Source organism: Saccopteryx leptura, chromosome 11 (assembly GCF_036850995.1).
Source record: "Saccopteryx leptura isolate mSacLep1 chromosome 11, mSacLep1_pri_phased_curated, whole genome shotgun sequence".
Taxonomy (NCBI): Eukaryota; Metazoa; Chordata; class Mammalia; order Chiroptera; family Emballonuridae; genus Saccopteryx; species Saccopteryx leptura.
Window position 1 is genome coordinate 62422420 of NC_089513.1, and position 18520 is coordinate 62440939.

General features: G+C 47.4%; 1 protein-coding gene and 1 long non-coding RNA gene across 4 annotated transcripts in view; one reads left to right on the forward strand and one right to left on the reverse strand.

Annotated features, from left to right (window-relative positions):
* Positions 1–1563: 1563 nt before the first annotated feature.
* Positions 1564–3584, reverse strand: LOC136382956 (uncharacterized). Its single transcript, XR_010747354.1, has 3 exons — positions 3526–3584; positions 3050–3100; positions 1564–1758 (listed from the first exon to the last, which is right to left on the reverse strand). It is a non-coding gene; the product is annotated as an uncharacterized lncRNA (long non-coding RNA).
* A 4660-nt stretch (positions 3585–8244) lies between these two features.
* The window catches only part of MGLL (monoglyceride lipase), a 156723-nt gene continuing 146447 nt past the window's right edge, over positions 8245–18520 (forward strand). Inside the window, exons 1-2 of one of the 3 annotated variants that reach the window (XM_066352172.1) lie at positions 8245–8389; positions 9670–9814. In XM_066352172.1, coding sequence (XP_066208269.1) covers positions 9690–9814 — 125 coding nt within the window. In that variant the 5' untranslated portion in view covers positions 8245–8389; positions 9670–9689. Of the gene's footprint in view, positions 8390–8450; positions 9186–9669; positions 9815–18520 lie in introns of those variants that run through there. The other 2 variants (XM_066352171.1, XM_066352173.1) reach the window with 2 other exon arrangements.

Sequence of the window (18520 nt, forward strand, 5' to 3'; positions counted from 1 at the left end):
AACTTATACTTGGATTTAATAGCCAGTAGTTCTTTCTCAACCATGAGTATTAGTGGCTCCTCCTCTCTGCAGGAAGAATTTAAAAGAAGAAACTTGAGACTCTCTGGAAAAAGTAGGGAAAGGGACACAAGGCAGAAATTACTTGGAGAAAAATTATAAACACATTCAATAAGACAAAACAGGCCCTGGCCTATTGGCTCAGTGGTATAGCGTTGGCCCAGCATGCCAATGTACTGGGTTTGATTTCTGGTTGGGACACACAGCAGAAGCAACCATCTGCTTCTCCACCCCTCCCCCTCTCATTTCTCTCTCTCTCTCTCTCTCTCTCTCTCTCTCTCTTTCTCTTCCCCTCCTGCAGCCATGGCTCTATTGGAGCAAGTTGGTCCTGGGCGCTGAGGATGGCTCCATGGCCTCCGCCTCAGGTGCTAAGAAAAGTTCAGTTGCTGAGCAATGAAGCAACGCCCCATATGGGCAGAGCATTGTCTCTTAGTGGGCTTGCCAGGTGGATCCTGGACGGGGCGCACGAGGGAGTCTGTCTCTGCCTCCCCTCTTCTCATTGAATAATAATAATAAAAAGACAAAATAACAGAATCAATATACCCCATTATATCAACATTAATAATATTTCTGATCTTTTTAGTCACAGCATTGGGTACATTCTACTAATGTGTATATAGTCCAAAGTGTCTCCTTTCCCCTTTCTTTTCCCATCCAAACAATCAGTGATTTTTAAAAATGTTTGGATTTTGAACTGTTGAATCCCTCCTTCCATATCCCACTGTGATTATGGAGACAGGATGACTTGTTGTTTTTTTTTTAATTGAATTTACTGGTGTGACATTGGTTAATAAAATTATATAGGTTTCACATAACAATTCTATAATATACATCATCTGTATGTTGCATTGTGTGTTCACCACCCCAAGTTAAGTCTCCTTTCATTGCTGTATATCCCCTATACTCTCCTCTACCTCCCCCACCCCTTTCCCTCTGGTAATCACCATACTGTTTTCCGTGCCTATGAGTTTGTTTCTTTGTTTATTTTTGCTTAAACCCTTCACCTTTTCCATCCAGCCCTGCAAACTCATCCCTTTCTGATAGCTCTCAACCTGCTCTCTATGACTGTTTCTATTTTGTTTGTTAGTTTATTTTGTTCATTAGATTCTACATAGGATGAAATCATATGGTACTTGTCTTTCTCTGCCTGGCTTATTTCACTTAGCATAATGCTCTCCAGGTTCATCCATGCTGTCACAAAAGTTAAGACTTTTTCCCCCTTTTTGTTGGTTGCATAGTATTCCATTGTGGAAATGTACCACAACTTTTTTATCCACTCATGTGGATAAAAGTGTATCAAGGTATCAAGTGTACCAAGTGTATCAAGGTACACTTGGGCTGCTTCTAAATCTTGACTGTTGTAAAGAGAAAAGAGAACCTGAAGTTGTATGATGGCAAATATAATGGTACCCTGCTGCATCAGTTAGCTACTGATGTGTAACAAGCCATCCCAACACTGAGTAACTTAAAATAACAACCCTTTATTTAGCTCATAATGCTGTGGGTCAAGTTTGGGGCTGGGCTCAACTGGGTGGTTCTTTCAGTCTCAGCTGGGTATCCTCAGGCGTCTACTGGCAACTGCAGGTCAGACGAGTACATGAAGGCTGGCTTCTTGTCTGCCGGGAAGCCCCAGCTTCTTCCTTGTACATCAGCATCCTTGTGCCTCAGTCACTGCTCCATCCAGCTGATCAGGCTGATTCACTTAGGAGAGGAAAGCGAGAGAGAGACAGGAAGTATGCCAGGCCTTCAATGCCTAGGTTTGGTCTAGGCATAGTGTCATTTCTATCGTATTCTGTGGGCCACAGCCAGTCACTGGGCCAGCCCAGATTCAAGGCAGAGGAAAACAGACTCCATCCCTTGACGGAAAGAACTGCAAAAACACAATGCAAATGGCACGGGACAGAGAGGCCATTCACTAATGCCATTGATACAACAACTTCACATCCCGCTGAGGAAATGTTTCTCAAGCTCTGTCCACAATACTGTCACTCAGCAGTCTGGCCCTCCCTCTTCCGGCACCCCAGCGGCATGGAGCCACTAGGAAGTCCACTGCTCACACTGCCCTGTGATGTACTTGCATCTTCCTTCCATCCCCCTCCCAGGTATTCCCAGCATGACCCACTCTCCTCAAAACCCAGAGCGTCTTTGGAAGGTCACACAGGAACCCGCAGGGCTGGTAGCCTCTGTGGACAGGAGCCACAGCACAAAACGGGAAGGAGACTCACACTTCACTGTAAACTTTTTAGTTCTTGTTGGGATTTTGAACACATGTATACATTAATTTAATAATGGTGAAATTTAATGGCATCCTACCTACCAGGTGCCAAGCGTGCTGCTCAATACTGTGATTACCCTGCTCTGTAGAGGCATAAAGAGGGTACACCAACTGCGCAAGACTGTGGAGTTACAGTCAGTAAAGCGGGATTCAAATGAAGGCTGTCTGGCTCTAAAATCCATAGGTTTTTTTGCCACTGTGCTCGACTGCCTCCGACTCAGAGAAAACATCAGGAAGCAGTGTCTACACTTGCTGTTGCCACTTACTTTCCACTCACTTTTCCATGCCATTTGCATTGTGTTTTTGTAGTTCTTTCCGTCAAGGGATGGAGTCTGTTTTCCTCTGCCTTGAATATGGGCTGGCCCAGTGACTGGCTGTGGCCCGCAGAATACGATAGAAATGACACTATGCCTAGACCAAACCTAGGCATAGAAGGCCTGGCATACTTCCTGTCTCTCTCTCACTTTCCTCTCCTAAGTGAATCAGCCTGATCAGCTGGATGGAGCAGTGACTGAGGCACAAGCAGTGTCTATACTTGCTGTTGCCACTTACTTTCCACTCACTTTTCAATTTAGCAGGTTGCCTCCTGCCCTGCTTAATCCATGAACTGGTTTTTCCCCCAGGTCACAAATGACCTCCTTGCTACTAAACCTGTCGGGCACGTCTCAGTCCTATTGTTTGACTTTGTTGGTCCTGTCATCTTACAACACACTCTACCTTTGGATTATGTGAAATCACACCTTCCAGGCCTCCTTCTGTCTCCATCACCTTTTTTTTTTTTTTTTTTTTTTTTTTTTTTTTTCATTTTTCTGAAGCTGGAAACAGGGAGAGACAGTCAGACAGACTCCCGCATGCGCCCGACCGGGATCCACCCGGCACGCCCACCAGGGGCGATGCTCTGTCCACCAGGGGGCGATGCTCTGCCCATCCTGGGCGTCGCCATGTTGCGACCAGAGCCACTCTAGCGCCTGAGGCAGAGGCCACAGAGCCATCCCCAGCGCCCGGGCCATCTTTGCTCCAATGGAGCCTTGGCTGCGGGAGGGGAAGGGAGAGACAGAGAGGAAAGCGCGGCGGAGGGGTGGAGAAGCAAATGAGCGCTTCTCCTGTGTGCCCTGGCCGGGAATCGAACCCGGGTCCTCCGCACGCTAGGCCGACGCTCTACCGCTGAGCCAACCGGCCAGGGCCTCCATCACCTTTGAAAACTCCTCTCTTCCTTCTTTTCCTCCTTAACTTGTCCTCCCAAGGATCTCTCCTAGGTCCACTTCTCCCTTCGGTTTTCCTGTCCCAGGCAATCCAATTCATTCCCCTGACATCAATCACCTATTGCTTCCCAGCCCTCGTCTCCTCCCCTAGCCTCACACTTCACTTGCTACTGCCCACCACGCCTCCGTGTGGATGTTCCGGAGAATTACACATCACACCCTGCCCGCCACCATCAAAGCCTTCTCCCCTCCTTCATGTTTCAACCTAGTAAAACCAGCCAGAAACCCAAGAATTCGCTTTCTGGAGGTGGGCACAGCAGAGGGGTGGGCAGATGAGCACATGCAGATACTTCCTGAAGGGGGCAGCCTTTATTTAGGCACGGTGCAGACCAGTACCAGGCGCAAGAGTAGCCCCTTGTGTCCAGCCTCCGTCCTTTCAGAGGAAACACAGAAACCAGCACTGTTTCTTGACATGTCCTGCTTTTTAATTTTTTTTTTTTTCTGTATTTTTCTGAAGCCAGAAACGGGGAGAGACAGTCAGACAGACTCCCGCATGCGCCCGACAGGGATCCACCCGGCACGCCCACCAGGGGGCGATGCTCTGCCCACCAGGGGGCCACGCTCTGCCCACCAGGGGGCGATGCTCTGCCCCTCCGGGGCGTCGCTCTGTTGCGACCAGAGCCACTCTAGCACCTGGGGCAGAGGCCAAGGAGCCATCCCCAGCGCCCGGACCATCTCTGCTCCAGTGGAGCCTTGGCTGCGGGAGGGGAAGAGAGAGACAGAGAGGAAGGAGAGGGGGAGGGGTGGAGAAGCAGATGGGCGCTTCTCCTGTGTGCCCTGGCCGGGAATCGAACCCGGGACTTCTGCACGCCAGCCTGACGCTCTACCACTGAGCCAACCGGCCAGGGCCTATGTCCTGCTTTTTAAACGTTACATAAATATTCTGATTTGACTACTAATTCAAATATGTTGAAAGCACCATGTAGGCCAAGCTAAACCTCCTGCTGGCCAGAAGCATTACCCAGGTGGCCAAGACACACCTCCAGCTGCCCACTCTTCTGGGGTAAGGGCACCCTCTCCCACAGATGCAGGGACGTTTCTGGGCCAGCTCCTCCATCGCTAGCCTGACCTCTCTCTTCAGGTCCAGACCCACAAATCCACCCTCCTCTACAGGAGGGGCTCAACACAGTCAGCACCACGGCACTGAAGAACCACATCCTTCTGCAATTCAAGAAAAGCTAAGTATCTGGAGATGCGTGCAAAATCATTAATTTTTAAGATTCACATTACAATTTTATCAGACAAAAAGTACTTTCTCTTGGGTCAGATTGGACATCATGGTCACCAACAGCCACCCCTGATTTAGTACGAGCTGACTGCCTCCCCAGGGGTGTTATGAGTGCCCCACAGACATGGTTGCAGCTGACCTTGGCCAAGGCCTGGAGGTGTACTCATACTCCTCTGTGTCAGGCAAGGAGGCAGGTCCGCCAGGTAAAGTAACTCTGGGAAGTTACACAGCCGGTTAGTGGAGCATATTTCTGAGTCTTAGGTATGTTGGTTCAACTTTCTTTTTTCCTGAGTTCGATTGTTCGAAACCTCACTTCTCTGTTGTTCACTTTCAGTTCTATCTCCATTCCCAAGCTCTCCTTCCTTCCCACCAGGGGGAATTTATAATTGGAGTATGCAACAACTATCAATACAATTCCTTCAATTGCAGAACGCTGTAGAAGTTAATGCACACGTGCTAAAATTGCTAATGATAGAAGCTCGTGGTTCTCTCAGTGTCTCCCTTCCTCTTCACAGGTATCTCAGCATATTCTATTCTCCTCAAACCTCACAGCATCTCTGGAAGGCCACACAAGAACACCTGTGGAGGGTCAAATGATGCAATTTTTACTTGAATCGCCATCTTGGCTTTTCATCCTGGGCAGTAGGGACAGATCCTGCCCACAGAACTTTTATTGCAGGTCACTATACCTAGAGTAATCTGTTTAGAGCAGTGGTTTTCAACCTTTAACACGTGGGTACCATTGAACTAACTAGCCAGAAACAGAAACATGCAATGAATAATATTTTACCTTGCTGTGTATAACAGTGCAACATGGTTACAGGCTGGTGCTTGATTTCCCAACTCTACGTTGCATACTGCATAAGTTTGTCCGAATGCTTTTTGTCCATCGTGCATAATAATTTGTAAATGCTCTGCATGGTGCAAAAGGATGTTCAAACAAGCCTACAAGTTTCAAAGATACCTAAGACAACCTCAATAGTATTTTCATCGATGATACAGGCTGATAAGTGGCAATCACCCTGAGCATAAGCGAATTGGACTAAGATCATGGGGTCTATACTTGTCATTCAACATTAGGATGGTTAACTCCGTCATAGACCAGTCTGGTAGACTGGCATCGGTCTATGGACCAGCAGTTGTAAAACACTAATCTAGAGGAACTGGGACCGAAATAACTATAGATACACAGGCAGGCAGGGATCACTGAAATAAATAGCCAAACTTTCACATCTGCAAAGGCAGAGGGGATATTTTTTGTACCTATTACTCTAAGTACAACAAAAAGCACTGGATGTTACATATAAAACAAATATAAGGAGATTCTGAAAGTTAGAGGGAAAAGATAGTCTGGGACCTTGAGACCCAAGAAACAATGTGGTGGTGAGTTCTCTGGGTTTTGTTTTGCCTCCTATATTCCAGACTTGGAGCTGAAGAAGCCAGCAACTCAGAAATGCCGTGGGGGCAAACCAGACAATACTCAACAAAAGCCTGCTCTCCATCCATAGGATCAGAAGAGGAAAAGCTGAACAAGACAGGAAACTTCCAGATATTAACCTTTCTACACCAAACATCACATGGCCCACACCCACATAGGTTGAATGGGAGACCTAGGCTTTTACCTCTACCTGGAAGAAATGAAGCAGACCCCTCCGGCCCTGCCCCCCAATTCTAGGCCTGGAGTGGAGAAGGCGGGGTAAAACAGAAGGTTTAAATCAGATCCGGAGTCTTATAACATAACTCAAAAATGTCCAGGTTCCAACAGAAAAATCACACATCTTACCAAGAACCAGAGAGATCTAAAATTGAATTAAAAAAAAAAAAAAAGACACCAACAGAAAGAACAGAGATTTTATAGCAGCCATGATAAAAAAAATTTTTTTAAAGCTTCAATGAGCAATTATGAACATGCCTAAAACTAAGGAAATCTTAGCAGAGGAATACAAAAGCTAAAGATGACCCAAATGGAAATTTTAGAACTGAGAAATACAATAACTGAATTAAAAGCTCAGTGGAGGGGCTTGACGGCAGAATGGTGGGGACAGAGGAAAGAATCAGTAAAATGGAAGATAGGGCACTAGAAATGACCTAATCTGGGCGAGAGAAAAAATAGGATGGAAACAAACAAACAAACGAACAAACAAAAACAACGAACAGAGTCTCCAGGATCTATAGGGGCTATAGCTCTAACATTCATACCATTAGAGTCCAGAGGAAGAGAAAAGATGGTGGGGCTGAAAAAGTACTTGAAGAAATAATGGTTGAAAATGTTCTAAACTGCTTCAGAAAGGTTATTGTTTTATTTCTTAATTTGGATTACAGGCTGTAAACCTGGGCCTCCCCACGGACTGTAACATTCAGGAGGACAGCAGTTCCTTTCATCACTGCTGTGGTGTAGTGTTTTGTGAAAGAAGGAAGAATACAAAGGCCTGCTGAGGTCAGTGTGAGCAGGCAACATGTGGCACACTCCTTGGGGACATAGGTAGTGTCACTCCTGAACTGTAGGTGAAGAGATTAAGGCTAACAGGGCAAATGTGAACCCAGGTGATCTGGACTCTAAGTTCAGTGCTCCTTCCTGTACCCCCTCAAGCTACATTGCCAGTTATCCTGGACAGCTTTCAGACCTTCCCCTGCTGGCCTCTGTGGATGCGCCACAGATTTTGTTTGGGTGTTTGGGAGCCTGACTCCTGGGTCAAGGAGAGGGTTGCTGGGGCTGCCTGTGGAGAGAGAAGGCAGGCACCAGTCTGTCTCTACCCTACTTCCTGGGGATTTGTGCACCCCCCAGGGACACAGATATTTGTGTATCTGACTGTGTGTGTGGCTCTGTGTATGTAGGGTGTCTTTTTCTCTGTGTTCACGTTTCTCCCTATGTGTGTCTCTGTCAATGTCATGTGCCTGTCTTTGTGTACTGTGTATGTGCTGTGTGTCTCTGTGTGGTGTGTCTGTATGTGTACAGAGTACACGTCTGTATCTGTGGGTAGGTCTGTGTGAATCTGATATCTGCGTGTCCCAGTGCACATTAGTGTGGTTTCTGTGTATGGGTCTGCGTGCATCTACCCTTGTGTTATCTGTATACTCATAGTCTGTGTGTGTGGCGTCGTGTGTCCTCATGTGTGTGGGTCTACGTGTGCGTACATGGTGTGTGCGCGCGTGCATGGGTGTGCCGTGTCCTCCCTCCAGTTCCTGAGGCTCCTGAGAGTCCAGCTCCGTTCAGGGCCCGGTGACAGTCCCCCAGCGGCTACCCTGGGGCACGGAAGCCCAGGAGGCTGGGGGGAGGAGCGCGTAGCCGAGTCCACGGGCTGCGCCCCCACTCCTCCCTGCTGGCCAGGCACACGTGGGCCTGGGCGCCGCCTCCCCGCGCCGCCTCCCGCGCCGCCCGCCAGTCTCCCGCGTCCCCACCCACCGCGGGCCGCCCCCACCGCGAGCCAGCCCAGGGATAAAGTGGCGGCTCAGACGCCGCGCCCTGTCGCCACGGAGCCGGTGGCACGCAGCTCCGGCCCGACCCTGGCCCGCGGCAAACTAGGATCCGGGGCGCTCCGGAACGCGACACAGGCGCTCGTGGCCCGGGTAACTGCCTCCCGTCCCCGCCCCAGCCTGCAAGTGCCGTCGCCAGGGGTGGGGAGCCGCTTCGGGGTCCCTGGCCCGTTGGGCGTGGGCTCCCACAACCCTTGTACGCGCGCGTGTATGCGCGGCTGTGTGCGCGCGCGTGTCTGTTTATGCGCGTGTGTGCGCGCGCGCCCTCTCTGCTCCCGCGCACCAGCCTCTGAACCAACTTGTCCGCGTCAACCCCATCTTCCCAGCCTCTCGGCCCCGCGCAGGAACCTGGGCGAAGTCGCTAGGTTTCCCCCTGGCATTTTCCAAGTGACAACTGCTGGACTCCATTCTCTGCGCTGTCGGAGACAGGCAGGAAGCAAAGTTTGTCAGGAACCGTGGGGGTGACTTAACCCCGGTGACCCGCATTCGTGCGTGTGCGAGCTGCCTCAGTGTGCGTGGAGCGTTCCCCGATGTCGCTCGGGCAGTGGGTGTTGGGCTCCCGGCCCCTCCCTCTCTGAACCCCTTCGCGATTTGTTTAGGAAAGTAATGACACTAACTAGTAGTGGAGACTCGCAGGCTCCGGCTCCCCACCCTGGGAACGGAGGGGAGCGCGGGCGAGCTTGCCGGTGACAGTTGGAGGCAGGCTGTCGGCTCCGCGCCTCTGAAGCTGAAGGCAGGGTCTGGGGAAAGGGCGCGGGTAGGGCTCCGGGCCCGGCTGCCTGCCGCCACACTGTGCCTGCGGCGATGGGGGAACAGCCCTCATCTGCCTGCCCCTGATTCTCCAGCTGTCTGGCTGTGGAATGCAATAACCAGGACACGATGGAAACAGGTTTGTCCACCCAGCGTCTTTGGAATTTCAGGCAGAAAAAATTAATGGGAGGACCGTCACTTCTTTATTGTGCCCCCTTGAAACTTACTGGGGAATTTGAAGATGGCTGTGTTTTCTTGCAGCTGGGTCTTTATACCCACAGAGCTGACTATAATTTCCACTTGATTACAGTTAAAATAGTCTTTAAGATGAAGTTTCCTGAAATTATTTAAAATAAACACAGATGGGAAGGGGGGGGGGAGCTGTAATGAGGCACTTAAAAAATAAAGTGAGCATTTTCTTAAGAAAAAATGGAACTTCAGTGTTGGAGAGATTGCAAGAAATATATGTATTTTTTTAAACCTTTGAAAAGGAGTTTCTTTTTTTTTTACTGCCTTTTAAACAAAATGTTAATGACAAGGCTTTTCTCTCCTGTTTTTCTGTTTTTGTTTTTGTTTTTTTTACCATGTTTCTGACTTTGGAATATGTCCTCCTTTCTTCCAAGGACTTGAAGACCCTTTCAGAATGCCGGAGGAAAGTTCTCCCAGGCGGACTCCGCAGAACGTTCCATACCAGGACCTCCCTCATTTGGTCAATGCTGATGGACAGTACCTATTCTGCAGGTACTGGAAACCCACCGGCACTCCCAAGTAAGTCCCTCCAGATGTTTGGGTGCCGTCACACCTGTCTCTCTTCTCTCCTCTGTAGCATGTCCTGGGGGCCACCATCTCCGTGATCTACTTCACAGGACCCGTTACTCTCAGGCTCAGCCGTGCTAACAAAGCTGAGATTCATTCTTTTATCTTCTTTTAAAATTAAGAACCAGAAGTTCTTTTTTTTAATTTTAACAACTAGGATAGGGATTCTACTGTATGGCAGTTTTCAAAAACTCTACAGACTTTATTTTTTCTGCTGGAGTTGAGTCCCAGTTGTACAGGCTTTTCTTAAAAAATCAAACCCAACAATTACAGAAAACCACCTAATCAGATAAGAAAATCAAAATTATATTTATACTTATATATAGTAAGCTTTGTTCTCTTTTCCTGTTTGATTACAAGCTTCAGGAGGTGTCATACGTTAACTAGGAAGAAAGGGGTCTGGGTATTTCCTTATGATTTCTTTCTTTTTTTTATTCCTCTTCTGATTTTTTTTTTTTTTCTTTTTGCCAGCTCAGTTACTTAGTATATGTTCCATCCAGGACTGTCTTGCTCTCAGAAACAGGCATTGGGACTGCACACAATAAGACAGCTGGTCTCCTGCTGCTCTCCTCTTGTCTGAAACAGGGACGACCCTGCTGGTGTGTGTTGTTCAGGGAAAGAAATAATTTGTGGTAACCAATTGGCCTAGCGATGAGTGAATAGATTCCGTTTCATGGACATTTTACCTGCTTCTTCCTAGGCCTCTTGTCTCCTAGGGAACATGGTGTGGTGTAATTATGTCTCCCTTTGTGTTTATCAGTAATCACCTAACTCTGACACAACTGTAAAATGTCTCCTGTATGTTCAACAAGGTGTATAATTCAGGTAGCTGCAGACTTAAAAATCAGAGGTGAGGCCTGACCTGCAGTGGTGCCGTGGATAAAGCTGCGACCCGGAATTCTGAGGTCACTGGTTCGACAGCCTGGGCTTGCCTGGTGAAGTCACATACGAGAAGCAACGATTACAAGTCGATGCTTCCTGCTCCTCCCTGCTCTCACTCCCTCTCTCTCTCTCTAAAATCAGTAAATAAAATCTTTAAAAAAAATAAATAAAAAATCAGAGATGAGGACTTTTTAAAGATCTGGCTTAAACTCATAGCTTCAAGGCAGCTATACTAACTGCCTATCAGAATGGGCTGTTGCTAGTCCCTAACTGTTATGGCAGTATCTCTCTTCAAGGTTTCCCTAGAGGAGAGTGTGTATGCCTGTCCTAACTGTTATGGCAGTATCTCTCTTCAAGGTTTCCCTAGAGGAGAGTGTGTATGCCTGTCCTAACTGTTATGGCAGTATCTCTCTTCAAGGTTTCCCTAGAGGAGAGTGTGTATGCCTGTCCATAACTGTTATGGCAGTATCTCTCTTCAAGGTTTCCCTAGAGGAGAGTGTGTATGCCTGTCCTAACTGTTATGGCAGTATCTCTCTTCAAGGTTTCCCTAGAGGAGAGTGTGTATGCCTGTCCTAACTGTTATGGCAGTATCTCTCTTCAAGGTTTCCCTAGAGGAGAGTGTGTATGCCTGTCCTAACTGTTATGGCAGTATCTCTCTTCAAGGTTTCCCTAGAGGAGAGTGTGTATGCCTGTCCTAACTGTTATGGCAGTATCTCTCTTCAAGGTTTCCCTAGAGGAGAGTGTGTATGCCTGTCCTAACTGTTATGGCAGTATCTCTCTTCAAGATTTCCCTAGAAGAGAGTGTGTATGCCTGTCCATCTTATGTGTCACATGGGAGAGGGAGGGGGCAGGGTGGTCAGGCACTATCTTCATGCTCCATTCTGACTTATCCTCCACTCCACTTTACTGGCTGTAGAATTTCATTTTCTTGAAATAATTTCTAACAGCGTAGTGGTAAGTGGTGAGTCATTTTGTTTTAATTGAATTTATTGGGGGTGATACTAGTTAACATAATTATACAGGTTTTAGGTGCCCAATTCTATAATACATCTCTGTGTACCATATTGTGTGCTCACCTCCCCCAGGTCCAGTCTTTGTCTCCCCAAGTCCAGTCTTTGTCCGTCACCATGTACCCCCCCTCCGCCACCTCCCCTCCCCCGCATTCACCACACTGTTGTCTATGTCCTTGTATTTTTTTCTTTTTTTGTCCTTTTTTTTGCTCAGCCCCTCTACCACCCTCACGTAGCCCCCTCACCAAAAGCTGTCAACCTTCTTTCTCTATGTATGTCTACCTCTATTTTGCTTTTTAGTTCATTAAATTTCACATATGAGTGAGATCATATGGTACTTGTCTTTCTCTGCCTGGCTTATTTCACTTAGCATAATGTTCTCCGGGTCCATCCATGTTGTCACAAAGGTTAAGTTTTTCCTCTTTTTTATGGCCAAGTAGTATTCCACTGTGTAAATGTGTCACAGCTTTTTTATCTACTCATCTACTGATGGGCACTTGGGCTGCTTCCAAATCTTGGCTATTGTAAATAATGCTGCCGTGAACATAGGGGTGCGTATATTTTTTCTAATTAGTGTTTTGGGTTTCTTCAGATAAATTCTCAGAAGTGGAATTGCTGGGTCATAAGGCAATTCCATTTTTAATTTTTTTGAGGAAACTCCATACTGTTTTCCACAGTGGCTGCACTAATTTGCATTTCCACCAACACTGTAGGAGGGTTCCCTTTTCTCCACACCCTCGCCAACAGTTATTGTTTCTTGATTTATTGATGATAGCCATTTTGACAGGTATGAGGTGATACCATTATTATGGTTTTCATTTGTATTTCACTGATGATTAGTGGTGTTGAGCATCTTTTCATATGTCTACTAACTATTTGTATGTTCTCTTGACAAAAATGTCTATTCAGGTCCTTTGCTCATTTTTTAAATTGGGTTGTTTGCTTTTTTGGTGTTGAGTTTTATAAGTTCTTTATAAATTTTGGATATTAATCCCTTATCAGATGTATCAGCAAATATGTTCTCCTATTCAGTAAGTTGTCTTTTTGAGTTATTTTTCAATATACAAAGAGAGGACAGAGAATTGAAAGTAGAAGTTTTTAATATCCGAGTCTCAGATGCTGGGGCCTTTCTTGGTTGAAGTGAAAAGTTGTCCTAGTTCAATGTCAGTGGAAGAAAGAGGGCCTGTAGCCCTCGAATGGGGGCAGGGTGGTGAGTGAGCGGGTCTAAAAGGCCGGGGGTGAGTGGTTTGCACAGGCTTCAGGCTGAGGCTGCGTTGTAGAGAGCTCTCAGCTGCTTTCCTTCCCTTCCTGTTAGAGACAGCAACCCCATAGTTTAAACAGAGCTGCCACTTAGAAGTCCGTGTTTGCACTGTGGTGGATATGGATGGGCATATAGAATCCGGCAGACGGTTGAGACACTTGGGCCCTGGGCTTTGGAAGAGAAATGTGACTGGGGCGGTCAGGTCATAGCCAAGCTCACAGAGGCAGCACCTCCCACCCGGGTGGCCTGGCCCCGGTTGTCTAGCCTACCCGGAGCCCACTCCCTGAGGGGCTCTGCCTCTACCCCTTGGAGATGATGCAGATCAGTCAATTCCCTTTTGAGGTTGGGGAGGTTGGGGCCCTCCTCTGTCGGAGATCTTTAAAATATTTATATTTTATAGCCAGCCCAGACCAGTGAGAAAGTCCTGGAGGCCCCCTCTGGGGACGGATGTTGACCCTGTGCTTGCTGCATCTTGGGGAGGGCGAAGGGGTACTGGAGGGGGGTCCTGGTATCTGGTGTGGCAGGGAGGCAGTGGGGGCCTCGCCTCAGGGCAGAGGTTTATGACAACCGGTATGAAGCGTGTCCGTAGCTTAATAACCGAGAGCAGCTGCTGGGTTCCAGCTGCTGGGTCCGTTGCCCTCCTGCACGGTCTGGGATATTTCTGCTGTCACATTTCAACATTGCAGCCTGCTGCTGCTTTTAGGAATGGGGAGAAGAGCACAGCTCGCCTCTGGCTATAGCCTGTCTCTCCAGGAGCTCTCCTCCAGGCCCCCCCCCCCCTTCAGCTCAGAGACTTCCATACTTGACAATGCATGGGAGAAAAGCAGGCAAACATCACCTTCTCTCTGCTTGTCCACTCTGCTCCTTTAAAAAAAAAAAAGAAGAGTGTTTCTCATAGAGAACCTTGGGACTTCAGAAACCACCCCTGGGGCTGTCTCACCCAGAAGGGGTCTGTACCTGCCTCCCTAAATTGGCACTGGTTTGCGTTGGTTTTCTGGTCAGCAAGTTGCCTCTAGCTCCTGCCTAGTGTACCTGCTAGAACATTCTGCCCTCAGAGCACTTACTGGGCTCCAAGACCAGCCCCAAAGTTGGCTCAGAGCAACACTGGGTTGCAAGCGTCAGCCATAGCTGGGAAACCCGCTTAACTTGTTTACGGAAATAAATGATGTCTTTAGAAATGCCGGCATCCTCATATCAGATCCTGAGAAAGAAGCAAGTGTTTCTTGGGATAGTTATTACAATGTATGTCCAAGCACTATGCTGTTTTAAATATAGCAGGATAGGATTTAGTCCTTATGAACCAGAGATTTTAAACCTATACCTGGCAATATCAAGGCAAATTTATGCTCAGCTAGTAGTATTTATTTATGGCAATAACAAATATTACACTTAAAGTATAGCAGAATTATCTCATATTAATTCAGTATCAAGTATGATCTGAGGACTAGACTCTATACAGATGCTTTATTTTATGTTTATAATAACATGTGAGACAAATATTAGCATTATTATTCCCATTTTGCAGATGAGAAACAGAGTCCCAAGATGACTTAGCCAGCGCTCGCTGGGTTCGCTCCAGATATCTTTGGCTCCGAGTCAGTTGCTCTTCTTAATTGTTTCATAAATAGTGCGTTCTTGGTAAATTCTTACATTTTTTTGTTAATAAAGAGTAATAGAATAATTAATTCTCCCGAATCATTTGCTCATAATATATTAAAAGTAGAAATAGACTGCATTCTAAAACAAACAAAAAAAATCTTACGATACCCTGGGGAACTGGCTACCTTATAGAGTTCGTCAGTACTTTGGAATTTTGAAATACTGGTTCTTCAGATTTCACTGATGTTATTGACAGAGTCATGGAGACTTGTCTGTATGGGGGTTGAGTTGCTTTATGGGCGCTTATGCCCTTGAGTCATATTTAGCACCTTTGGATTCAGTCCACCTACTGGCTGTTTTAAATATAGTTCCTTTAGAGCAGTGGTCCCCAACCTTTTTTGGGCCACGGACCGGTTTAATGTCAGAAAATATTTTCACGGACCAGCCTTTAGGGTGGGACGGATAAATGTATCACGTGACCGAGACAAGCGTCAAGAGTGAGTCTTAGACGTATGGATGTAACAGAAGGAATCTGGTCTTTTTTTAAAAAATAAAACATCGTTCAGACTTAAATATAAATAAAATGGAAACAATGTAAGTTATTTATTCTTTCTCTGCGGACCGGTACCAAATGGCCCACAGTCCAGTACCAGTCCGCGGCCCAGGGGTTGGGGACCACTGCTTTAGAGGACAACTTTAACTCCTTAGGCATCTTCAGGACAGTGAAGGTGCTTCTGCCCCAAACAGTGAATGACTGACTGCATGAGATGGTTGGGGGATGCTGCTGGGGTTCTGAAACAATGTTCAGTTTGATAACTTGGTTCTCCAAAAGTCCTCCTTTGATTCTGCCTGGGCAGGACAGCTGGAGGGCACACTGTAATCATGCCTGTACAGCTGTACTTCAGCACTCTTAGCTCTAGGCGTGGACCAGATCACATTTACCTGTTCATCAGTGAGGCCTGGCGTTACGTAGAAGTATTTTGAATCAATACTTTGGTGTTCTTCATCTTTCCTTCAAACTGATACCTCTCCTGTCATGTGCACTTTGTATCTGGGTCGCACTTCAACTCTCAAGAGCGGATACGCTTTCCTTTCTGTAGCTTCTGTTTGTGAGGACAACTGGTGTCCTGCGGGAAGTATTTCATTCAACGTGCAGTTGTTCCTCCACTTCTGGATGTTCTAACACAAACCCCTAGGGAGGTGAGCCTTCCCACCCTTCCTGGAGAATCACAAGTGACTCATCTTTGAAAGTTCCACTTAGCATTTTGTTCCGAGTTCCCATACATTTCTGGACATCTTCCGGAACATAAGTCTTAGGCTTTGCTGGCTTTGTCTTCTTTTCCTTTTCTGTCTCCACCTTTAGTAACCTGGCTTTTCTCTCTGGTGATTCTGCAGCCACACCCTCACCCGGGATGCCTCTTCTTAACTCCCAAGCTCCACCCCTCTGGCCTGCCCCTTTCCTCTTGGTGACACGGAGTTGGGGCTGGGAGCGGAGCACAGGGCAGGGGATGGACTGTGCCAAGAGTACTGTGGCATCAGTTCTTGTGGCCATTGTCGGTGGCTCTAGAATCAGTTAATCCCAGGGTCCCTGCTCTCACTGCTTCTCTCCTCATTCCTCATCTCCCCCATTGTCCAAAGTGGGGCTCAGCTGATGTCCCCTACCTCTGCCCTGCCCTTTGCCTGGGTCACTCTGGTCCCTTTCTCCACGAAGCCTTCCCAATGTGTGTCTGGAGTTTGGGGCAATGATCTCTTAGGACACTTCCTCCCACCTATGCAAATTTACCTGGAGAAGCAATTCCCCGAAGCTGGAGTATATTTAAATGCTAAAAAAAATTCTCCCTTTCTGCCACCCTCATAACGTCTGCCTCATATCAGCCACCAACTACTTGGGTGTGGCACCTGTGGCTCCAGAAGATACAGGCCCCTCCCAGCCAACGGGACCCAGACCACAGAGATGCAGATCCTCACCATCTGGCTGGACATAGTTTCTCCCCACAGCCTTCTGGAAATTTTGTTTTCTTAGATCAGACAAGTGTTTCCCCATTCTCCCCGCCCTCTTAGGCTATCTAAGAAGGTTGTAAGTCTGTTAGGTGGCATCTTCCTTTACCTTTGGTTGTTTCATCCCCAGGGTCCACCAGATCGCATTTCTTATTTGTCCCTAAGAAAAGCCATTTTGAACTCCATTCTGTTGGTCTCCACGGGTGTGAGGACAGCTGTTTTCCCCAAGCCCAGTCTCTTGGCCCTTCCACTTGCCTGGGAGGAGCTAGGATGGTTTGGGGGGTCCCCAGAGCATCTTAACCAGACTGGCTCCCAGGGCTCGCCTCTGCCAGTGTCCTAGCTCTCCCCACTGAGCTGCAGTCACCCTCCCATTCAATCAGCTAGTTCAGTGAGCACTTCTTTACAGAAATCTCCACGTTCCAGGCATTGTGCCTGCCACCAGGATGGAGAGAACGTGTCAGAGACCACTTTGTTTGACAAGGGGTGGAAGAGGAGACGAGACTATTAGCATACAATGTGACAAGTACCTGGAGATACGACCACTGCTTAGCCAGGCGAGAGCTTTTGTGCAAATTAGAAAAGGGAGCCCCTCTGGGTAGATACAGCCCCTCCGGTGTGTGGCTCGGTGGGCAGTGTTGGCCGGATCTCAGCTCCTGCTCATCCTTTCAGCCAGTGCCCTTGAGCAGTATTCTGCATGTGAGAAGGGCACGGCAGAGCAGGGAGCTGGGGTGAAAAGGCAGGAGCTCCAGCAGCATGGCATCGGTGGGCATAAAACACTGGCAGAAACTGAATGAAGATGGAGAGATGGGAGGGAGCCAAGAATGAGCGATTCCTGCAGACCAAGCGACAGGCTTGGACTTGACCCTCGGGGGGTTAGGGAGAGAACGGACAGGCTTTCAGCCAGGAACTAAGTGGTGCAGTCACACTTGTTACTTGGAGAGTCAGTTGGTTGGAGGTGTTTGCATTAATCCAGGGCGCAGCAGAAGAGGGCTGAATCCCAGCATGGCGGTGGCACTGCGGGGTCGAGAGAATGGGGAGGTGCACATGGATTTCACAGTGATGGTGGGCACGAGAGGGAGGGAAGGAAAGCTCTCAGGTGTCTTCCTGGGTGAGGCGTGCACGGGGCACATGAGCTTCCCCGTCCCAGCACACACCTTGAGAGTATCCTCTGCTCTGAAGATGCCAGGGCTGCTCTCTGACAGTGAGTTCGGATGGGGCCACGCAGTGCTGTGGGACACTTTATTGGAGCAGGCCTGGAATACACCAGTAAGAGACATAGAGGAGACAGAATATGGCCAAGCAACTGAATTACATTTCAGACATCACCAATAAAATAATAATGGAAAGGACAAGTTCATTTTAGTGAAGGGGAGAAAGGAATCCTATCTTTATAATGTCTCCCCACAATGAGGAGTCAAAAATTTAGTGCCTTTGACTTATAAACATTATTTCATGTAATTTACACTTGAACGCTGAGAAAATGGACCTTACTGTGCATCTTATGGTGATGTTACATTATTTATAATCAGGTTACTGCCTTTCAGTAATGCCTCAAATTTTTTTTTTGGCCTATTTTAAGGATTTCTAAAAGTTTCTTTCTCTTATATGAAGCTGTTTTTTCTCCCTCTGATGCTCCCCCTTTGTTGTGGTGTAATGAACTGCCTTATTTTTAAATAGGGCATCTCTTCTGGGCTGCTTTTTAAAGATTCTTTGAATAGCAAAGATCTTTTGATGGCAATAGGAAAGGCCGGCTGCTATTCTTGCAGTTGATTTTTCCAACAGCTTCGTTAAGGGATAATTTCTTCCAGTTGCTATAAGAATGTTCTGCAAATACAAATCTGGCTTTGTTTTGCAGTGGAGTCTAAGAAAAAAATAAATAGCAAAATAAGCTGCTTCCTGAATAGCAGC